The 20,166-nt window shown below is 48.7% G+C and overlaps 2 protein-coding genes across 2 annotated transcripts in view; one reads left to right on the forward strand and one right to left on the reverse strand.

Moving 5' to 3' along the window:
* Positions 1-252: 252 nt before the first annotated feature.
* Positions 253-15,467, reverse strand: MSANTD3 (Myb/SANT DNA binding domain containing 3). The gene is made up of 3 exons (XM_060247788.1): positions 15,028-15,467; positions 7,210-7,659; positions 253-805 (listed from the first exon to the last, which is right to left on the reverse strand). Exons 2-3 carry the CDS (start codon positions 7,625-7,627, stop codon positions 396-398), a joined length of 828 nt encoding a protein of 275 aa, XP_060103771.1. The 5' UTR covers positions 7,628-7,659; positions 15,028-15,467; the 3' UTR covers positions 253-395.
* A 327-nt stretch (positions 15,468-15,794) lies between these two features.
* LOC132577947 (uncharacterized) overlaps positions 15,795-20,166 on the forward strand; it is a 46,252-nt gene continuing 41,880 nt past the window's right edge. The window contains exon 1 of the mRNA XM_060247737.1: positions 15,795-15,853. The gene's annotated coding sequence lies outside the window, so the exon portion shown is untranslated. The remainder of the gene's footprint in view (positions 15,854-20,166) is intronic.

Below are 20,166 nucleotides of genomic sequence, written 5' to 3' on the forward strand. Positions count from 1 at the left end.
TGTGAGGTCCAGCTTTTCCCCTTTAAAACCAAAAGGGATCTTCCATCTTTTTTAGCCAACAAACAGCTATTCCAAAGCCCAAACTGCAGACCCACTTTATGGCCCTCCTAAGACTGAAAACACCCACTGCCGAGAAAACAAAACGGATTCTGTAACAGCGCCGCTGTGCCAACCTGAAAGCCCTACAGAGCGCATCCCCGCCGTCTCCCCCTCTAAAGAAACAGAACCTATTTTAAATTAAACACCCCGGGGTTTTTTTGTTTAGCTGCTCCTTACTCTTTGTCCACAGCCACTCCAACAGCCGTCCACACCACAAACACAAATTCCGCTTCCCCGAATCCCAACCCCCTTTGCGAAGAACCCCCGCGGATCCCATCCGATCGCCACCAGATCCTCTAGGGTGAATTTGGGAAGGGTCTGTTAAACGAAGAGACGGGCCACTCCTTGGTCACTGTCTGAAGCTTCCGCTCCCAGTACATTTTCTTTTTGTTGAGCACTTCCATCTTGATCCGGTGCTCCTCTTCGGCCATCTCGCACTCCCGCTCGATCTGCTGGATCTTGGCCACGTGCACTTCGTTCATCTGGATCAGCTGCAGCTGCAAGATGGACATCTGCTGGTGGTGTTCCTCCTCGTGCATCTTCTTCAGGTCGCTCTCCTGAGCGGCCTTGCTGCGGAAGTTTTTGTTGCCCGTCAGTCTGACAGCTGAGCAAGAGGGTTCCGACTGCGAGGTCCCTTCGCAGACCTGGTAATGCACCAGCTCCTTATCTTCGTCACACAGTTCTCTGTTGATCACGGTGAAAGGTTCTGAGGAGAGGCAAAGAGAAACACATGAAGCCACTGCTTAAGTATTCCCTGCCCCACCAACGCAACTGGAGCAACAGATAAAATACACAGGAAACAGATGTGACAGACTCGGGAATTTAGTCTGAGTAGCTGGGGAACAGGCTCGCAGCAACTGGCTGAAATGTTGCCCTAGCAACGGAAAGGTAACAAAACGAGAAGCTCTGCAAAGAACACCTCAGGAATAGTAAGTTTTACTTTGGGAGTCTTTGAGAGAAGTCTTCAGAAAGAGTCTAAAGTGAAGACTGTGGGCTGAGGCCGGTCAGTTGTGTGGGGACAACTGGACAAGGAGCTGAGAACAGCCAGTGGGCTGAGTTCCTTGTGGAGACAGAGCTGGGCTTAGCTTCTGTCTGTGAGAGAGGCTGAAGCCAGAAGGGGGCAAAACCAAGCCCTTCTGTGAAGGAAAAACTCTGAGGGAGATCTGCCAGCACATTAAGCAGTCTCCTGTGTACAAACTCACAAAAAGACACTCTAAAGGGATTCTGCTGGTCAGCAGGGTTACCCAAGACTCAGACCAGAAAACTAGTTAGGGCTGAGACACACGAGGTGTGAGTCCTGGAAGCTAGTGTGAGAGGGTCTGTGAGGGAGTGTGGAGAAACGCCATTTTAGTCAATGTTGGTGCTTCATTGGGAGGGAAAACATGAAACGCCTAAGCAGGCTTTGGCCTAGCCTTCCCCTCACCCCCCTCCCTTCCAGAGCCAAACCAACAACTCTAGGGGGAAAGTCTCCTAGAGAGGCAGGAAGTTCTATTGTTCTCTGCATGTGAGTTAGGCAGGAAGAGAAGTCAGTTCTCAGCTAGCACTCAACGGAGAAGGATGTGAGCCTGGGAGCTCCTGCCTGGGAAAGAGGCCTATTTACGCAGGACAAGGCCCCCAGGTAGTCAGACCAAGTAAGTCGTCCACAAGACAGGACCAGTTTAGACCAGGGACAATAGGATGAGTTTATAATCAACTTTTCTTTGTTATGCTGTTTGCTGTGCGTGTGCTGTGCTGTGCTAACCATTTACAAGCAACTGTTTTTGTTCTGTTCTGTTCTTCTTTTCTTTTTCTCTTTTAATTAAATATTTCTACTGTTTTAAATGCTGGCAGTCCATCTCTGTACCACATAGATCCCTAACCGCCTTAGACCACGCTGCGTTAAGAAGGGGGCCCCGGGGAAGGGGGAAGGCATGCAGTTGGATAAGGTGCCAATCCTCCAGGGGTTCCCCAAAGAAGTGCTGAGGTCTCTGTGATACCCAAGTACAGGGCGGCAGAGGACCTTGAGGCCTGGCCTCATAGCTGGAGAGGGGGATTGGGAGTCCCGTTCCTCTCAATCTGAACCCCTAGACTGAGCAGGTGGTGGCAGCGAGCCCAAGTGGTAGGAGGAGAAATAGCTCCCTCCAGGAGTTGGCGACTCAATAGGGAGCTGACGGGACCGAGTCTGAAGGCAGAATCGGGCCGGTTCCGTCACAGGGAGAATTAATTTGGCACCAGTCAGGAGTTCTCTGTGTGCGGAAGGAGTGATTTTAAGTTTCTTATTTTTTAAATAATTTTAAGTAGCCAAGCCTAGGGCTAAACAACTGAGTTAAAAGCATTCTTAGTGTCTGGAAGACACTGCCTGCCTGAAATAGAATTCAGTTGAATTCTAAAACCTGCTTGTTCGTTGTTTCGAAAATACTCTGTGTTTAATATTTGATAATTTTGCCATCCATCTGCTGCCAACTGATTTTGCCTTTTCATATTGAACAGTTCTAATCAATATTATTTTGATCCCTCTTCCTTTCTTTTGTTATCTAATAAATCTGTTTTGTGGTTTTTGAGTTTAAAACCGTCTGGGGTTGAAGTCTGACGGGATTTCTGAGTGTGTGCCTGAGAGAATGAGGGAAGGTGACTGAGAAGAAATTTATTGTGGTCACCCTTCCAAGCAGACTTGGACCGGGTCCCTCACAACAGACTATAATGGATCTGACCTGGCTGGCACAGGCTAGCCCAGGAGTGTCAAACATGTGGCCCATGGGTTGAATCAGGCCCCCAGAGGGCTCCTATCAGGCCCCCGAGCAACTGGCTGTCATCTGCTTTCTTCCTCCTATCTCTTGCTTCCTTCTGCATAACAGCTTGCTTTGCAAGGCTTGCTCAATCGCACAGGAGCTACAGAGCAAAGCCTCTATTTTCTCCATTGGCTGAAGCTCCTCCCTTGGGGAGGAAGGAGGGAGGGACAACTAGCTTTGCCAGGCTCTCTTGATCACACAGCAGAGCTACTGAGCCAAGCCTCTCTTCCTTCTATTGGCTGAGGCTCCTCCCCCACCAGTCCCCTGGGGAAGGAAGGAAAGAGCCAGAGCTTCCTTTGCCCGATTCCCTGGATCCCATGGAAGCCCTATATGGTCGAGGACCATATCTATATCTATTTAAAGCCCTATATGGTCGAGGACCTGTCTACCTTAGGGACCGTCTCTCCCCATATGAACCCCAGAGAGCACTGAGGCCAGTCGGAAAAAACTTGTTGACTACTCCCGGACCGAGAGAGGTGAAGCTGCAATGTACCCGTAACCGGGCCTTCTCCTCTGTAGCCCCGAGCCTATGGAACCAACTTCCAGAGGAAATGCGGGCCCTGCGGGCCCTTGAACAATTCCGCAGGGCCTGCAAAACCTTCCTCTTCCGACTGGCTTTCGCTGACGAAGAAAGAAATTGCTAATGATAACCGCCATCCTAAAAGAACAGTATTAGCACTTTTATTAACTTAATTAACTAATTTTTAAACCTAATCAGGATTTTAATGCTTAAATGTAATTTTGTGTTTTTTGCTTTCTTTGTATAATTGAAATTTGTATGATGTTGTTAGCCGCCCTGAGCCTGCTCCGGCGGGGAGGGCGGGATACAAATAAAATTATCTATCTATCTATCTATCTAAATACAAAGAAAACACCTTTAAAATCAACAAGTGCTAACGTTTTAAGCATGCTTTAAGGCGTTTTTTTTAAATATTTAGTTGTGTTTATCTGTGTCCTTTATAAAATTTATATCTCCACTACCTAATCTTAAATAGGTACACACTACCTAATCTTAAGTAGGTACACGCATGGCCTGGCCTGAATGGACTCATTTTTGTCAGAGCTGGTCCTCACAACAAATGAGTTCGACATCCCTGAACTAGCCTGTTCTCATGAGATCTTGGAAGCCGAGCAGGGTTTGCTCTTGTTAGTGCTTGGGATGGGAGACCCCCAAAGAAGTCTTGGGTTGCTACGCAGAGGCAGACGACGGTACATCACCTCTGCTCATCTCTTGCCGCAACCTGGGTGGCTCATTTCTCCGCGTGTTTCTCAGCTTATTTCTCAGTGTGTGATTAAGATGCTGTAAAGTCACAGCCAACTTCTGGTGACTCCAGCAAGGGGGTTTCGAGGCGAACGATTCAGCAGAGATGGTTTACGAGTTCCGCAAGGCCTGTAAAACCACGCTCTTCTGGTTGGCCTTTAACCGATTCAGAGTTACCATTACGGTAGGAGAAAATGTAAGACACTGGAGCCATCGGAAGCGAAACAACTACATATGATGTTAGCACCAGGTTGTTTTTAACTATTGAATTTTAAATTGATGCGTTAGTGCTATGAGATTTTAATTGATTGTTGCGATTTTATTGCTGTGAGTCGCCTTGAGCCTGCTTCGGCGGGGAGGGCGGGATATAAATCAAATAAAGTAAAGTGAAGTAAAGTAAAGTTTGCCACTGCCTACCTCTGCAAAGTCTTCCTTGGTAGTTTCCCATCCAAGCAATGACTGCGTTTAGCTTCTGAGATTGGATGAGATCAGACTATATTATATACCAGGGGTGGCCAACAGTAGCTCTCCAGACTTTTTTTGCCTACAACTCCCATCAGCCCCAGCCAGCATGGGCAAATGCTGGGGCCGATGGGAGTTGTAGGCAAAAAAAAAAACATTTGGAGAGCTACCGTTGGCCATCCCTGTTATATACCATTCCACATCCCCCAAGGCCTTTTTACTTATTAAAATATTTAAACCTCGCTTTTCCTTTCTGCTGAAGTTTTCTACCAGTTGAAGGAGACTTCAGTTTCCGTAGCTCTTCCATTAAAGGAAGAAGAAGAAATTGGATTTATATCCCGCCCTATACTCTGAACCTCAGAGCGGTCACAATCTCCTTTACCTCCCCCACCCCCACAATGACACCTTGTGAGGTGGGTGGGGCTGGGAAAGCTCTCCCAGAAGCTGCCCTTTCAAGGACAGCTCTGCAAGAGCTAGGGCTGACCCAAGGCCATTCCAGCAGCTGCAAGTGGAGGAGTGGGGAATCAAACCTGGTTCTCCCAGATAACAGTCCACGCACTTAACCACTACACCAAACTGGCTCTCAAGAGACACCTCAGTTGGAGGAAGGGTACTTGGAGGATGCTTGGATCCACCCAGGGGGAAGGACGGTAGCTCAGTGGTAGAGCATCTGCCTGGGAAGCAGAAGGTCCCAGGTTCAATCCCTGGCATCTCCAAAAAAGGGTCCAGGCAAATAGGTGTGAAAACCCCAGGGACCTACTGTATCGCTTGAAAACCAAAATTACATCCCACTGTTTGTTGCAGCCAATCAGAACAACACACAAAACAATGTGCAAATTTTTGAGTTCTCCTAAGCTGAAAAAGAGAGTTCAAAAGCTTGTTCAGCAGTCACTGTCGTTTTGGCTTGTCTTATTCAAAGGTATTACGAGGCTCATATTTTCGAGTTTTTCATTGCACCGACACATGCTATAACCTGGATCCTCCACTTACATCGCATGCCACTTAAACGCACCACTAGATGGCGATATTGCCTTTATTAGGGAAGCAGTCATATTTGACTTCATCAGATCTCAGAAGCTACACAGGGTCATCCCTCTCGGATGGGAGACCACCGTGGAAGTGCAGGGTGGCTACGCAGGGGCAGGCAGCGGCAAACCACCTCTGAACGTCTCTTGCCTTGAAAAACATACGGGGTTGCCATAAGTCTGCTGTGGCTGGAAGGAAAAAAAAAGGGGGGGGGTAGGAAACGGCAAGCATTTTTACAAAGGACAATATGGCGCTTTCCTGCATGCAGTTTCAATCCACTTCAGTGACCGTGTGCAAGTGGATTTTGCCATTTCACAGTTAAATCCAGTTGCAAAGTGCATTGAAACTGGCTTGAAAGTGTGCGGTTTGGTGTGTGGGGAAGCACCTAATAGCGTTTCCAAAGGTGAAAGTCTCACAATCAGGATCACTCGGTATGGAGTGTATCTCTCCATTCCTTGTTCACCTGCTGCCAAAGGTTTTAAGGCCCTGCAAAAAACACCATGTGACTCGGTGACACTGTCAGTGCAGGGAGGCGGGGCGCCAGAAGTTAGCTTTGCCTAGGGTGAAAGATAATCTGGGGCCGGCCCTGAAGGACACCCTAAACCAGTGGTGTCGAACTCATTTGCTACAAGGGCTGGATTTTGACCCTGTCGAGCCGGGCCATGTGCGTCATAAAATGTAATGCCAGGTTAGGGAGATATAAACCTTATAAAGAACCCAGACAAATACACACAGGCTGTGATCACACACACTAAATAATGCACTTTCAAATCCACTTTCCGACTGGAGTTTACTGCGTGAACTGGCAAAATCCAGTTGGAAATGCATTGAAAGTGGGTTAAAAGTGCATTTAGGGTGCGTGATCGCAGCCACACTCAGCTTAATCCACCTCACTGAGATGCCAGTTTGGTGTAGCGGTTAAGTGCGTAGACACTTATCTGGGAGAACCGGGTTTGATTCCCCACTCCTCCACTTGCAGCTCTTGTAGGAGTTGTCCTCGAAAGAGCAGCTTCTGGGAAAAATCTCTCAGCCCCACCTATCTCACAGGGTGTCTGTTGGGGGGGGGGGAAGGTAAAGGAGATTGTGACCATTCTGAGACTCTGAGATTCAGAGTATAGGGCGGGATATAAATTCAATATCATCATCATCATCATCATCATCGGCTTGCTGAGCCTCAGCCAACCAAAGGAAGAGAGGCTTGGCTCAGTAGTTCTGCTGTGCAACTGAGAGCACCTGGCAAAGCTAGATCTCCTTCCACCACTTCCTCCCCAAGGGAGGAGCTTTGCTGTATTGCTCCTGTGCAATTGAGCAAGCCTGGCAAAGCAAGCTGTGATGCAGATGAAGCAAGGGAGGGAGAAGGAAGCAGATTACAGTGAATTGCTCGTGGGCCTGAGAGGATCCCTATGGGGGCCTGATTCAGCCCCTGGGCTGCATGTTTGGCATCCTTGCCCTAAACTGTCTATACCCAACAGCTCTGAAACCAGCTTTAGAGAAAGAGGAACGGATGAACGCGCTTGCAGGTGGTTTCTTTCAGCTTCTGGAATGCAAAAAACCCACAAGCACAGTTTGCTCAAGTCTAGGACAGAACTGTACCTTGACTGGAAGTCTCCGGCTGGTATTCCGAATCGTCCTCCGGCGGGCTCTGCAAAAAGTACACTTGCTCCGGCACCATGCTGGCGATCTTCTCCTTCCCTAGGACGTGATTGCTGATCAGCGGGCTTAGACTCCTTTTGACCTTATCTCGCCTATCGTGGGACATGATCTTCTTGGTCCGCGCCTTGATGTTCTCCCAGCATTTCTTCAGCTGCTTGAAGTCTCGGAGGGAGACGCTGGGCTGAGAGTTGTATTCATGCGCCAGGGCCTGCCAGGTCCGCTGCTTCAGCGCAATCGTCCGGGCGTCGCTCTTTTTGCACTCCAGTACATATTTGTATTTCTCAACCAGCGCAAGCAGCACGCTCTTCTCCACTTCGGAGAAGTATTTGGCCGGCTTTATCACTTCGCTGTTTTGCATTTTCCGTTGCTTCTCCAGGGTGCCAGAGGAACCTAGGAAGACAAGGGGAGGCCTCTTAGATCTGCAAACAACAAGAACAATGGATTCTTTCCCAAACATTTCCAGAGCCAGTTTGGTGTAGTAGTTAAGTGTGCGGACTCTTATCTGGGAGAACTGGGTTTGATTCCCCACTCCTCCACTTGCAGCTGCTGGAATGGGCTTGGGGCAGTTACAGCTCTCGCAGAGTTGTCCTTGAAACGGCAGCTGCTCCAAGAGATCTCTCAGCCCCACCCACCTCATAGAGTGTCTGTTGTGGGGGGAGAAGATAAAGGAGATTGTAAGCTGCTCTGAGTCTCTGATTCAGACAGAAGGGTGGGGTATAAATCTGCAATCTTCTTCTTTTGTTCCTATTCAGGGCTTTTTTTGTAGCAGGATCTCCTTTGCATATTAGGCCACACGCCCCTGATGTAGCCAATCCTCTGTACAGGGCCTACTGTAAGCTCCAAGAGGATTGGTTACATCAAGGCTGTGAGGCCTAATATGCAAATGAGTTTCTGCTACACAAAAGGCCCTGTTCCTATTGAACGCATGAAACCAGTCTGAGAGCCAGTTTGGCACAGTGGTTAAGTCCATGGACTTTTATCTGGGAGAACCGGGTTTGATTCCCCACTCCTCCACTTGCAGCTGCTGGAATGGCCTTGGGTCAGCCATAGCTCTCACTAGAGTTCTCCTTGAAAGGGCAGCTTCTGGGAGAGCTCTCCCAGCCCCACCCACCTCACAGGGTGTTTGTCTTTGTCACACAGTTCTCTGTTGATCACGGTGAAAGGTTCTGAGGAGAGGCAAAGAGAAGCACATGAAGCCACAGCCTACGTATTCTCCCCCCATGCAACTGAAGCAACTGATAAAATACACAGTACGACTACAATGGATCTGACCTGGATGGCACAGGCTAGCCTAACAGTGTCAAACATGCAGCCTGTGGGTTGAATCAGCGCCCCGGAGGGCTCCTATCAGGCCCCCGAGCAACTGGCTGTCATCTGCTTTCTTCTTCCTATCTCTTGCTTCCTTCTGCATAACAGCTTGCTTTGTAAGCCTTGCTCAATCGCACAGGAGCTATGGAGCAAAGCCTCCATCTTCTCCATTGGCTGAGGCTCCTCCCTTGGGGAGGAAGGAGGGAGGGAGAGCTAGCTTTGCCAGGCTCTCTCGATCACACAGCAGAGCTACTGAGCCAAGCCTCTCTTCCTTCTACTGGCTGAGGCTCCTCCCCTGCCAGTCCCCTGGGGAAGGAGGAAAGAGCCAGAGCTTCCTTTGCCCAATTCCTTGGATCCCATGGAAGAAATACAAAGAAAGTATCTTTAAAACCAATGAGTGCTAACGTTTTAAGCATACTTTAAGGGTTTTTTTTTTTCATGGATGAGAACTAGGGTTGCCAAATCCAATTCAAGAAATATCTGAGGACTTTGGGAGTGCAGCCAGGAGCAAGGGTGTGCCAAGCATAACTGAACTCTAAAGGGAGTTCTGGCCATCCCATTTAAAGGGACCGCACACCTTTTAAATGCCTTCCCTCCACTGGAAATAATGAAGGATAGGGGCATCTTCTCTTGGGGCTCACAGAATTGGACCCCCTAGTCCAAACCTTTTGAAATTTGGAGGGTGTTTTGAGGAGAGGCACTGGATGCTATGTTGAAAATTTAGTGCCTCTATCTCAACAAACAGGCTCCCCAGAGCCCCAGATACCCACGGATCAATTCTCCACTATACAATATAGCAGGGTTTCCCAAACTTTTCTTTCCCTTGGCCCGGTTATTTTTACACTTCTCCTTCGTGGTCCACTAAAATTTGGGGGGTGAAGCCAGGAATTATGTCATTTCCTGTGATGTCACTTCCAGGGCACACTGAACCAAAACTCCACCAAATCCAAAATGCCACCTTTTCCTGTGATGTCACTTCCAGGGCATTTCCCCAAACTTGCCTCTTCTTCTGAAGTAACTTTGTTTTCAGAAAAATCTATCTGAAACTCATGCTGAGCCAAAATGGGGGAGGAAAGTGAGTGGTCTGCAACATTTCCATACATTCCCAGGGTCCTCTCTTTCCACCCTGACACCTGCATGCACCTCTCTGTTTGTGTGTTCTTCTCCAGCTTGCAAGCACTCCTAATGCCCATGTTCAATTGCCTGCACCACCTACACACCCCTTCCTCAACAGTACTGGCCAGTGTATGCAGTTGGAAGTGCTGTTGCCGTTGCCATCAGGAATGCCAGTGCTGTGTACCGCCCACACTGGGCCCTGGCAGCTGCTGTACCTCAAAATATGCTGACACATTTAGTAGGCCCTTCCTTCAACTGCTACTACTGGAACCCTTCCTCAAGCTTGCTTGGTTTCAAGAAAATCTTTTGACAGCTTTTTTTCATACTTTTCCTTGACTGAAACACTGGGAAATTGCTATGAAAGGTAGCAGAGAATTGTACTGCAATTAATGAATTAATTTCAAGTTATATAAAGTTCATATTTATGAGGGGCTTGCAACTTTTTACTGGCTGTGTCTCCCATGCCTTTAAAAGCAACCTGTTGTGCAGATATTTAGCCAGTGAACTTTCATCCTTTTTAATATCTACAGGAGGAGTTTAATTTTGGTGTCAGACAGCTGTTAAAAGCAGGACTAGTAAAATGGTGCCAAGTTCATAGTACCATCACTTCCAGTGCTGTTGAGATATACAGCAGCAATCTCCAATAATCTCTTTCTGCCCCCACACCTCTAACTCTCACTCACTCACACAGAAATCTCATAGAAAGGCCAGCTGGCTACAACTGGGGGTGCCAATTTTTCATTGACAGAGCTCCTATGTCTGCAACAACAGTATGATGAACAGAAAAGTTTGATCCAGTAAAAATGGAAGGAAAGAAAGGGAAAGAATAAAATGGAAGGAAAGGAAAAGAAAGACATGGAAAGAAAGAACATAAGAGAAGCCATATTGGATCAGACCAGTGGACCATCCAGTCCAAAATTCTCTCATACAATGCCCAAAAAGCACCAGAATGTCCTCCAGTGGGGCAAGGACACTAGAAGCCCTCCCACTGTTGCTTCCCCCCCACCCCCAGCACCAAGAATACAGACAGAGCATCCCTTGCAGACTGAAAAAGAAATAAAGGGGGGACAAAAGGGAAAAAAGCCTTACACACCATCAGATTACCCCAATCAGCAACAATTCTGCCCAGGGGTCATTTGGTAAAAAAAAATAGCTGCTGGAATGCCAACTCCCCGCCCCTCCCGATTGAAAAACACACACACCCCTTCTTTGCCACCCAGGCCTCCGGGGAAATCGTCCCAAAAGAACACACTGCAAGGCACATAAAAGCTCATACCTTGAAGAACACTTCATGGATCTAAAGTGCCAGTGGACGCCAGCTTTACTCTCAAACACTGGGAGAGGGGGAGAAGGAAGGAGAGGCAGCCCAGCTCCTCTCTGCACAACACAGAGACGGGGGAAGGAAGGAAGCCAAACAGAGCTCAGGCTTTGCAGCCTGTGTCAGTCTTCAAGGCTAGCTTTTCTCTGCACAACACAGAGACAGGGGATGGAAGGAAGCCAAACAGAGCTCAGGCTTTGGAGCCTGTGTCAGTCTTCAAAACTAGCTTTTCTCTGCACAACACAGAGATGGGGGAAGGAAGGAAGCCAAATGAAGCTCAGGCTTTGCAGCCTGTGTCAGTCTTCAAGGCTAGCTTTTCTCTGCACAACAGAGAGACAGTGGAAGGAAAGAAGCAGAGCAGAGGTCATGGTTTGCTGGGGGCGGGGCTAGCTTTGGTTTTTCTTGTGACCCAGTAGTGAGGCTTCCGTGGCCCGGTACCAGGTCCTGACCCTGCGAATGGGAAACAGTGCCCTGTAAGAATCTGTCTCCATAGGGAATAACGGAGTGCCTGGCAGACATTTCCCCCCCTTGCTTTCTGATGACCCCGAGGCAGGGGGAGGGCCTCCAAACCAGGGGATCCCCTGCCCCACCTGGGGATTGGCAACCCTAATATTAAGAACTCACAAAACTAACTCACTGCCCACCTTCTCTATATTTAGGACTGCTTGCCATTCCATCCTATTGTCTGATGAAGTGTGCTTCTTTGCATTCTGAATAAAACTTTGTTGATCTTAAAGGTGCGACTTGATTCTTGTTTTAATCTAACCGATTGTATAGGCAAACCAGCCCAACCCTGTAACATTCTGAGAAGCGTTATCACACTAATCTATACAGGATTTATTGCCAAGTTAGCAGGCAGGGAAGACTCCAACTGTCGCCACCACCTCCGTGGGATTTCTCCTGCCTTGGAAATCTTGACTTCCTATGAGAAAGGCTGTCAGAAATCTCCCTGCCACGAGGGGTTAGTAAAACCCCCAAATAACATTCAGCGCAGCTCTGAGCAATGGCACACAGGATCTGCTGATAAAGGCAACCAGTCAATACCCCAGGAAAGGCACATGATTTTTCTAGGTGAGAAAGGAAACATTTTCCTCTGCAGCAACCTCCCCCCCCCTGAGATGCAAAGTGGCAGAAAGAAGGCCATCTACGATACAGGGTTTTAAAAACATACCAATTTCAGAAGGTTTATGCAGCAAAGCATAACACAAGCATCGAAACTAGTAGAGGTTCTCCTGCACCCGGGGTGGCCAAGCTTGCTTAACGTAAGAGCCACAAAGAATAAACGTCAGATGTTTGAGAGCCACAAGACATGAGCATCAGATGTTTGAGAGCCACAAGACTGGAAGTGAGGGAAAAACAGATGCGGAGGGGGAAGTGGAAAGAAAGCAACTTCAACTTTAAATGCATTCTCCAAGCCACCAGCTGGCTTGACTTGGAGAAGCGACTGAAAGAGACAAATGCCTTCTCCAAGCTGGCCGATGGGGGCTTTGAGAACCACACAATATATATAAAGGAGCCACATGTGGCCACCCGTCCCGTACCTTGGGAGGTGGGTGCGAATGGCTCTGAATGCTAACCTTCCAAGAAATTATGAGATTTGGAATTAAGTCTGACAACACCTGACTGAAGGTCTGAAGGTTATCGAGCCCTGGGCAGAATTCAAACTTCGTCTGCGATGGAATGTACCTTCAAGTCACAGCTAACTTTATGGCGACCCTTCATGGGGTTTTCAGGGCAAGAGAGGTGGTTTGCCATTGTCTGTCTCTGCGTAGCGACCCTGGCATGCCATGGTGGTCTCCCATCCCTGCCCTAATCAGGACCAATCCTGCTTAGCTTCCAAAATCTGACACAGTCGGGCTAGTCTATCCAAGGCAGAGGGTACCCAACTGGTGGTGGAAAGTGGCAGTGACCCCCATGGGACTTTCAAGGCAAGAGAAATTCAGAGGTGTCTTCTCATGCCCCACATCTGATTAGAGACCTTGGACATTCTTGGAGTAGTGGTTAAGTGTGCAGACTCTTATCTGGGAGAAGAAGAAGAAGAAAGAAAGAAGAAGATATTGGATTTATATCCCGCCCTCCACTCCGAAGAGTCTCAGAGCGGCTCACAATCTCCTTTACCTTCCTCCCCCACAACAGACACCCTGTGAGGTAGATGAAGATATTGGATTTATATCCCGCCCTCCACTCCGAAGAGTCTCAGAGCGGCTCACAATCTCCTTTCCCTCCCCCCCCCCACAACAGACACCCTGAGAGGTAGATGAAGATATTGGATTTATATCCCGCCCTCCACTCCGAAGAGTCTTAGAGCGGCTCACAATCTCCTTTCCCTTCCTCCCCCACAACAGACACCCTGTGAGGTACATGAAGATACTGGATTTATATCCCACCCTCCACTCTGAAGAGTCTCAGAGCGGCTCACAATCTCCTTTCCCTTCCTCCCCCACAACAGACACCCTGTGAGGTAGATGAAGATATTGGATTTATATCCCGCCCTCCACTCCGAAGAGTCTCAGAGCGGCTCACAATCTCCTTTACCTTCCTCCCCCACAACAGACACCCTGTGAGGTACATGAAGATACTGGATTTATATCCCACCCTCCACTCTGAAGAGTCTCAGAGCGGCTCACAATCTCCTTTACCTTCCTCCCCCACAACAGTCACCCTGTGAGGTGGGTGGGGCTGGAGAGGGCTCTCCCAGCAGCTGCCCTTTCAAGGACAACCTCTGCCAGAGCTATGGCTGACCCAAGGCCATGCCAGCAGGTGCAAGTGGAGGAGTGGGGAATCAAACCCGGTTCTCCCAGATAAGAGTCCGCACACTTCACCACTACACCAAACTAGCTCTCCCAGTTTGATTCCCCACTCCTCCACTTGCAGCTGCTGGAATGGCCTGGGGTCACCCAAAGTCCTTGTAGGAGTTGTCCTTGAAAGGGCAGCTTCTGAGAGAGCTCTCAGCCTCACCCACCTCCCAGGGTGTCTGTTGTGTGTGTGTGTGGGGGGGGGAAGGTAAAGGAGATCATGACCACTCTGAGACTCTTAGATTCAGAGTACAACGCGGGATATACATCCAAAATCATCTTCCTATCCAAGTGCTAACTAGGACCTCCATGGTGCGGCCTTGTAGTTCATGCTACAAAAAAAGCCCTGGCCACAAGACATGAACATTAGATGGTTGAGAGACAGAAGGAAGGAAAAAAGGAAGATGGGGGAGGTGAAAAGAAAGCAACTTTAAATTCATTCTCCAAGAGTGAAATGTATTCTTCAAGCCAGCCAATAGGGCAGTGGGAGCTTCAAGAGCTGCACAATATTGTATGAAAGAGCCACAGTTTGGCCACTCTGGTCTAATTTATGAGAAAATTGCATACCTTAAAAGCTGGGGGAGGGAGAGCAAAAATTCCATAATGCCACCCCATCCCCTTATCAGGGCCCTGCCACTCTTTCAAGCCAAAGCAATTTAAAAGGACTAGGTGGACTGCCCGCGGCCTACATTTAAAGGCGTTCATAAACTCCTGACAGAGAACCAGTGCAGTATAGTGGTTTAGCGCACATATCCGGGAGATCTGGATTCGAATCCCCCCTGGTGCCATGGAAGCTGGCTGGGTGACCTTGGGGCAGTCACACACCGTCTGCCTAATCTACCTCTCACAGGGTTAGTCGGTGAGGATAAACTGGGAGGAAAGAGAAGGACGCCAACCGCCTCGCATCCCCATGAAGAAAGGCGGGGTACAAACGAATTAATAAATCAAATAAGTGTTAATGCGGAAGTGTTTCACCTGGCTCAGCAGCTTCTATTGGGGCGGGGGAGGGAAATCTTTGCCCAAAAACTGCCTCCCATGCCACAAAAAGGGTGTGGGTACAAACCCCTCCAAGTGATCTGCTGGGATCCACTGTCCCTAGCCAGATCTGACCCCCCCCCCCAACCTGTTACCGTTTGAGTAGGAAGGTTTTTGCTTTTTCCCCTTGCATTCCCGCCCAAGAAGGGCTCTCGTGAGCCTTTTGTGTTGTGCTTTTTTTTTTACCAGGCTTTCGCGCATCGGGGCCTTCTCGGATCTCTCCGCCGCCGCCTCCTCCTCTTCGGGGCTGTGCCGGCTTTCCCCCGCCTCGCTTTAGATCCCGGGCAGCGCAGGTTCTAGCCTGACAAAGGACGCCCCACCGCCCATCGAAGATTGCGCACCGGCGGCTGCAGATTGCCCAACGCAGGCACGTAAGCCACGGTGCAAATCGCCCCCAGCAGCCGCCGCCGCGTCGTCGTTCATGTTGTTTGCCTCCAAGCCGCAGGGAGAAGGAGGCAGCCAAGGAAATCGATAATAATAATAACAATCCTTTGCAAAAAGATCTCCTTTGCAAAAACGCGCTGCAGATCCGCCGCAGCCTCGAGGCTGCTTGCAAAGCCCAAAGCGGCAACCGTCGCCCTTAACAATAAAGCGCCTCCATTTCCCAGGCTCTCTTTTCCTCGACTGGCTGGGGGAGGGCAGGACCCGCTCCGCGCCCCCTCCCTTTCTCAACACTAGCCCCTCCCTCCTGCTGCCCACAAATTCCGTCCTGGGGCATGCATGCGATCCAAAGGCTTGCAATCACACGCCGGATGCAATCACGATCTGGGTATCAAGAAACGTTTATTAAAAAAATAATAATAATCACGTTATCCTTTGCCGGGCGTCAAAACAGAAAACGTTGTTTGCAAATGGCACAGAACGCCGGCCCTTCCCGCTTCTCTTCGGAAATCCAGTCCAGGTTTTGGAGGCGGCAGCGCGGCCGACCCGGGGAAAAAAAAAAGGCACACGTTTGGCGCCTGCGCATTGAGGCCGTGGCGTCGGCGAGCGACGGCGGGAGCCTGAGGAGGCCGTGAGTGGCTTTTCTGAGGGGGGGAATGGCGGCCGTTGGACTCGCGGCGGGCGGGCGGTTGGGGGTCGGGCCGGGAGCCTTCCCTTGGCCCCTTCGCCCGGTCGGGGGAGCCGGAGGGTCGCGGTAGCCCTCTGGGAATAACAAGCGGCCCAGCCGAGCAGGAAGTCTGTCCCTTCCCCCACCCGCCGTGCCCTTTGACCCAGAGATCGGCTGCCTCTGTATAGAACGTTTTTGCTGCTCCATGTGCATCCCCTTCTATCTTAGCAAACCCCTCAGTTACTGATATGCAGGTCTGGCCTCCAGTAACTCTAGAGGAAATCAGTGAGTTATTGAAGGATTTAAAAGCGGGTGAAGCACCTGGCCCTGATGGCCTTCCCGCTGAGGTTTTCACAAAGTTTGCCCATTGGTGGCTCTTGCCCCTTGGAGAGCCAGTTTGGTGTAGTGGTGAAGTGTGCGGACTCTTGTCTGGGAGAACCGGGTTTGATTCCCCACTCCTCCACTTGCACCTGCTGGCATGGCCTTGGGTCAGCCAGAGCTCTGGCAGAGGTTGTCCTTGAAAGGGCAGCTGCTGTGAGAGCCCTCTCCAGCCCCACCCACCTCACAGGGTGTCTGTGGTGGGAGAGGAAGGGAAAGGAGATTGTGAGCCGCTCTGAGACTCTTCGGAGTGGAGGGCGGGATATAAATCCAATATCTTCATCTACCTCACAGGGTGTCTGTTGTGGGGGAGGAAGGTAAAGGAGATTGTGAGCTGCTCTGAGACTCTTTGGAGTGGAGGGTGGGATATAAATCCAATATCTTCATCTACCTCACAAGGGTGTCTGTTGTGGGGGAGGAAGGTAAAGGAGATTGTGAGCCGCTCTGAGACTCTTCGGAGTGGAGGGCGGGATATAAATCCAATATTTTCATCTACCTCACAGGGTGTCTGTTGTGGGGGGGGGGGGAAGGAGATTGTGAGCTGCTCTGAGACTCTTTGGAGTGGAGGGTGGGATATAAATCCAATATCTTCATCTACCTCACAAGGGTGTCTGTTGTGGGGGAGGAAGGTAAAGGAGATTGTGAGCTGCTCTGAGACTCTTTGGAGTGGAGGGTGGGATATAAATCCAATATCTTCATCTACCTCACAGGGTGTCTGTTGTGGGGGAGGAAGGGAAAGGAGATTGTGAGCCGCTCTGAGACTCTTCGGAGTGGAGGGCGGGATATAAATCCAATATTTTCATCTACCTCACAGGGTGTCTGTTGTGGGGGGGGGGGGAAGGAGATTGTGAGCCGCTCTGAGACTCTTCGGAGTGGAGGGCGGGATATAAATCCAATATCTTCTTCTTCTTCTTGCAAAATTGTTCTCTTTTATCGATCTGCATGGCTCCATCCCTGACTCTTGGCTTGATTCTGTAATTATCCCAATATACAAAAAGGGGGGGTTGGAGTTATCAGAAAATTTCCGCCCCATTAGTTTATTATCTACAGTGGGCAAATTGTATGCATAACATTTAGAACTCCGATTGACTGGATGTGCCTAGGCAACATCATAGGTCCTGAGCAGATTGGCTTCTCCAAAGGCAAATCTATGGATCACTGCTGCACTCTGGCCTTCCTTGCTGAAAAATATATGCATACTGGGTCAAAAAAATTATATGCTGCCTTCATCGATTTGAAGGGTGCTTTTGATTCAATAGATAGAGCCCAACTATGGATCAAGCTAGGTTACCTGGGAATGGACCCCCATCTGCTGTTTCTCTTGAGGAAACTTCATTCTAATACCTTTTGCCAAGTGAAATTTTCTTCTAGCGGTGACTTGACTAGTAAAATCCCAGTGCTAAAGGGGGTTAAACAAGGTTGCGTGCTGGCCCCGCATCTTTTAAATTTATTTTTAATTGACCTGGCACAATTTTTGAACCCTATTAACGGTCATCCGCCTAAACTTGCAGGCCGAGCGGTCCCCTTATTACTTTATGCCGATGACACTACCATCCTCTCTTGTACAAGAGTGGGCCTGCAAAGGTATTTGAATGCCTTTTATGACTACTGTAATTGTAATTCACTTTCTATCAACTATGCCAAATCTAAAGTAGTTGTCTTTTCAAATTGCTGGCGCCCACAGAGATGGTTTATTGGCAACAATTGAGCAAACAAAATTTTTTAAATACTTGGGGATCACTTTTAATCACAAGTTAAGCTGGGTTTCACATCGTAGCAACACCGTCAACTTGGCTAAATGTTCAGCTGCTCAAATTAAACAGTTTTTCTTTGCAAGGGGCAACCAATTAGTTCCAGCAGCTGTTAAAGTGTTCAAAGCCAGAACGCTTGCCCAAACTCTCTATGGTATCCCTATATGGATCTCAGCTTTTACCTGGAAAGTGGAGGGCATTCAAGCCTCATTCTTTAGACAAATTCTTGGTTTGCCAAAATGTGTGTCCTACTTTGCTCTCTGCTCTGAAGTGGGTCAGTCTTTGGTGGAGACAAAAGCTTGGATTGCAGTGTTTAAATTCTGGCTCAAAATTCACTTTAGAACAGATCCCAACAGCCTTCTTGATTGTATGAAAAGAGACCCATATATATCATCCTGGACAGCAGTGCTTCTGTCCAAACTCAATCAATTGGGGTTAGAGGTAGATGATTTTTCTACCTCTGATGAGTCATATCTTTAGATGTATTAAATTGAGACTGTGGGAATCGGAGGAAATGAAATTACGGCCAACTGACCCTTATATTTGCTCTCCAGCTTCCTTAGGTCTCTATGCTTTCTGTGGCAAAATGCCCAATTATCTATCAGACTTAACCACTCCAAGTCATCGCAGGGCATTTATGTTGGCTAGACTAAATGCGTTTCCCTTCAAAGTTTTACAAGGGAGATATCAGCGAGTCCCTTTAGCCGACAGACTTTGCTCCTGTGGAGCGAATACTCCTGACTCAATCCAGCATATATTGCTTGATTGTTCTTTTTACCATAACCTCCGCAAAGATTTATTTGGCAAGCTTTCTTTTCCCCCAGATTTGTCTATTCTACCACCCTGTTATTATTTATTGAGTGATACTGAGGGGGTGGTTAGTGAGGCTGTGGCAAAATTTCTGGCTGACATCCTTAAATTTAATTCTGACCATGTTTGAATGCATCTGTAAGCTCGGTTTCATTTTGATTTTATCTCCAATGTTTAAATTTTTATATTCTGTGTATTTTTACCTGAATCTATTATGCCAATGAAGGTTTGGTATGGTATGGACTGCCTCTGAGCATGGAGGTTCCGCTGAGCCGTCAGGCAGAGTTCCCAGCTTCTGATCGGGAGATTCTTGGCAGTGTGAGCAGCAGGGCCAGCCCTAGAGCAGGGGTGTCGAACTCATTTGTTATGAGGGCCGGATCTGACATCCGTAGGGTTGCCTATTGAAAGTTCAGTTCATAAGAACATAAGAGAAGCCCTGTTGGATCAGGCCAATGGCCCATCCAGTCCAACACTCTGTGTCACATAAGAACATAAGAGAAGCCATGATGGATCAGGCCAGTGGCCCATCCAGTCCAACACTCTGTGTCACATAAGAGAAGCCATGTTGGAGCAGGCCAATGGCCCATCCAGTCCAACACTCTGTGTCACATAAGAACATAAGAGAAGCCATGCTGGATCAGGCCAATGGCCCATCCAGTCCAACACTCTGTGTCACATAAGAACATAAAAGAAGCCATGATGGATCAGGCCAGTGGCCCATCCAGTCCAACACTCTGTGTCACATAAGAACATAAGAGAAGCCATGCTGGATCAGGCCAATGGCCCATCCAGTCCAACACTCTGTGTCACATAAGAACATAAGAGAAGCCATGATGGATCAGGCCAATGGCCCATCCAGTCCAACACTCTGTGTCACATAAGAACATAAGAGAAGCCATGTTGGATCAGGCCAATGGCCCATCCAGTCCAACACTCTGTGTCACATAAGAACATAAGAGAAGCCATGTTGGATCAGGCCAATGGCCCCTCCAGTCCAACACTCTGTGTCACACAGTGGCCAATATATATGTGTGTGGCCAGTATATATGTGTGTGTATACACACACACACACACACACACACACACATATATATATATATACACACTGTGGCTAATAGCCACTGATGGACCTCTGCTCCATGTTTTTATCCAATTCCCTCTTAAAGCTGGCTATGCTTGTAGCCGCCACCACCTCCTGTGGCAGTGAATTCCATGTGTTAATCACCCTTTGGTGGAGCCAGGAGCAAGGTTGTGACAAGCATAACTGAACTCCAAAGGGAGTTCTGACCATCACATTTTAAGAGACTGCACACCTTTTAAATGCCTTCCCTCCACTGG

This window comes from Heteronotia binoei, chromosome 10, assembly GCF_032191835.1.
Source record: "Heteronotia binoei isolate CCM8104 ecotype False Entrance Well chromosome 10, APGP_CSIRO_Hbin_v1, whole genome shotgun sequence".
In the NCBI taxonomy this organism is placed as follows: domain Eukaryota; kingdom Metazoa; phylum Chordata; class Lepidosauria; order Squamata; family Gekkonidae; genus Heteronotia; species Heteronotia binoei.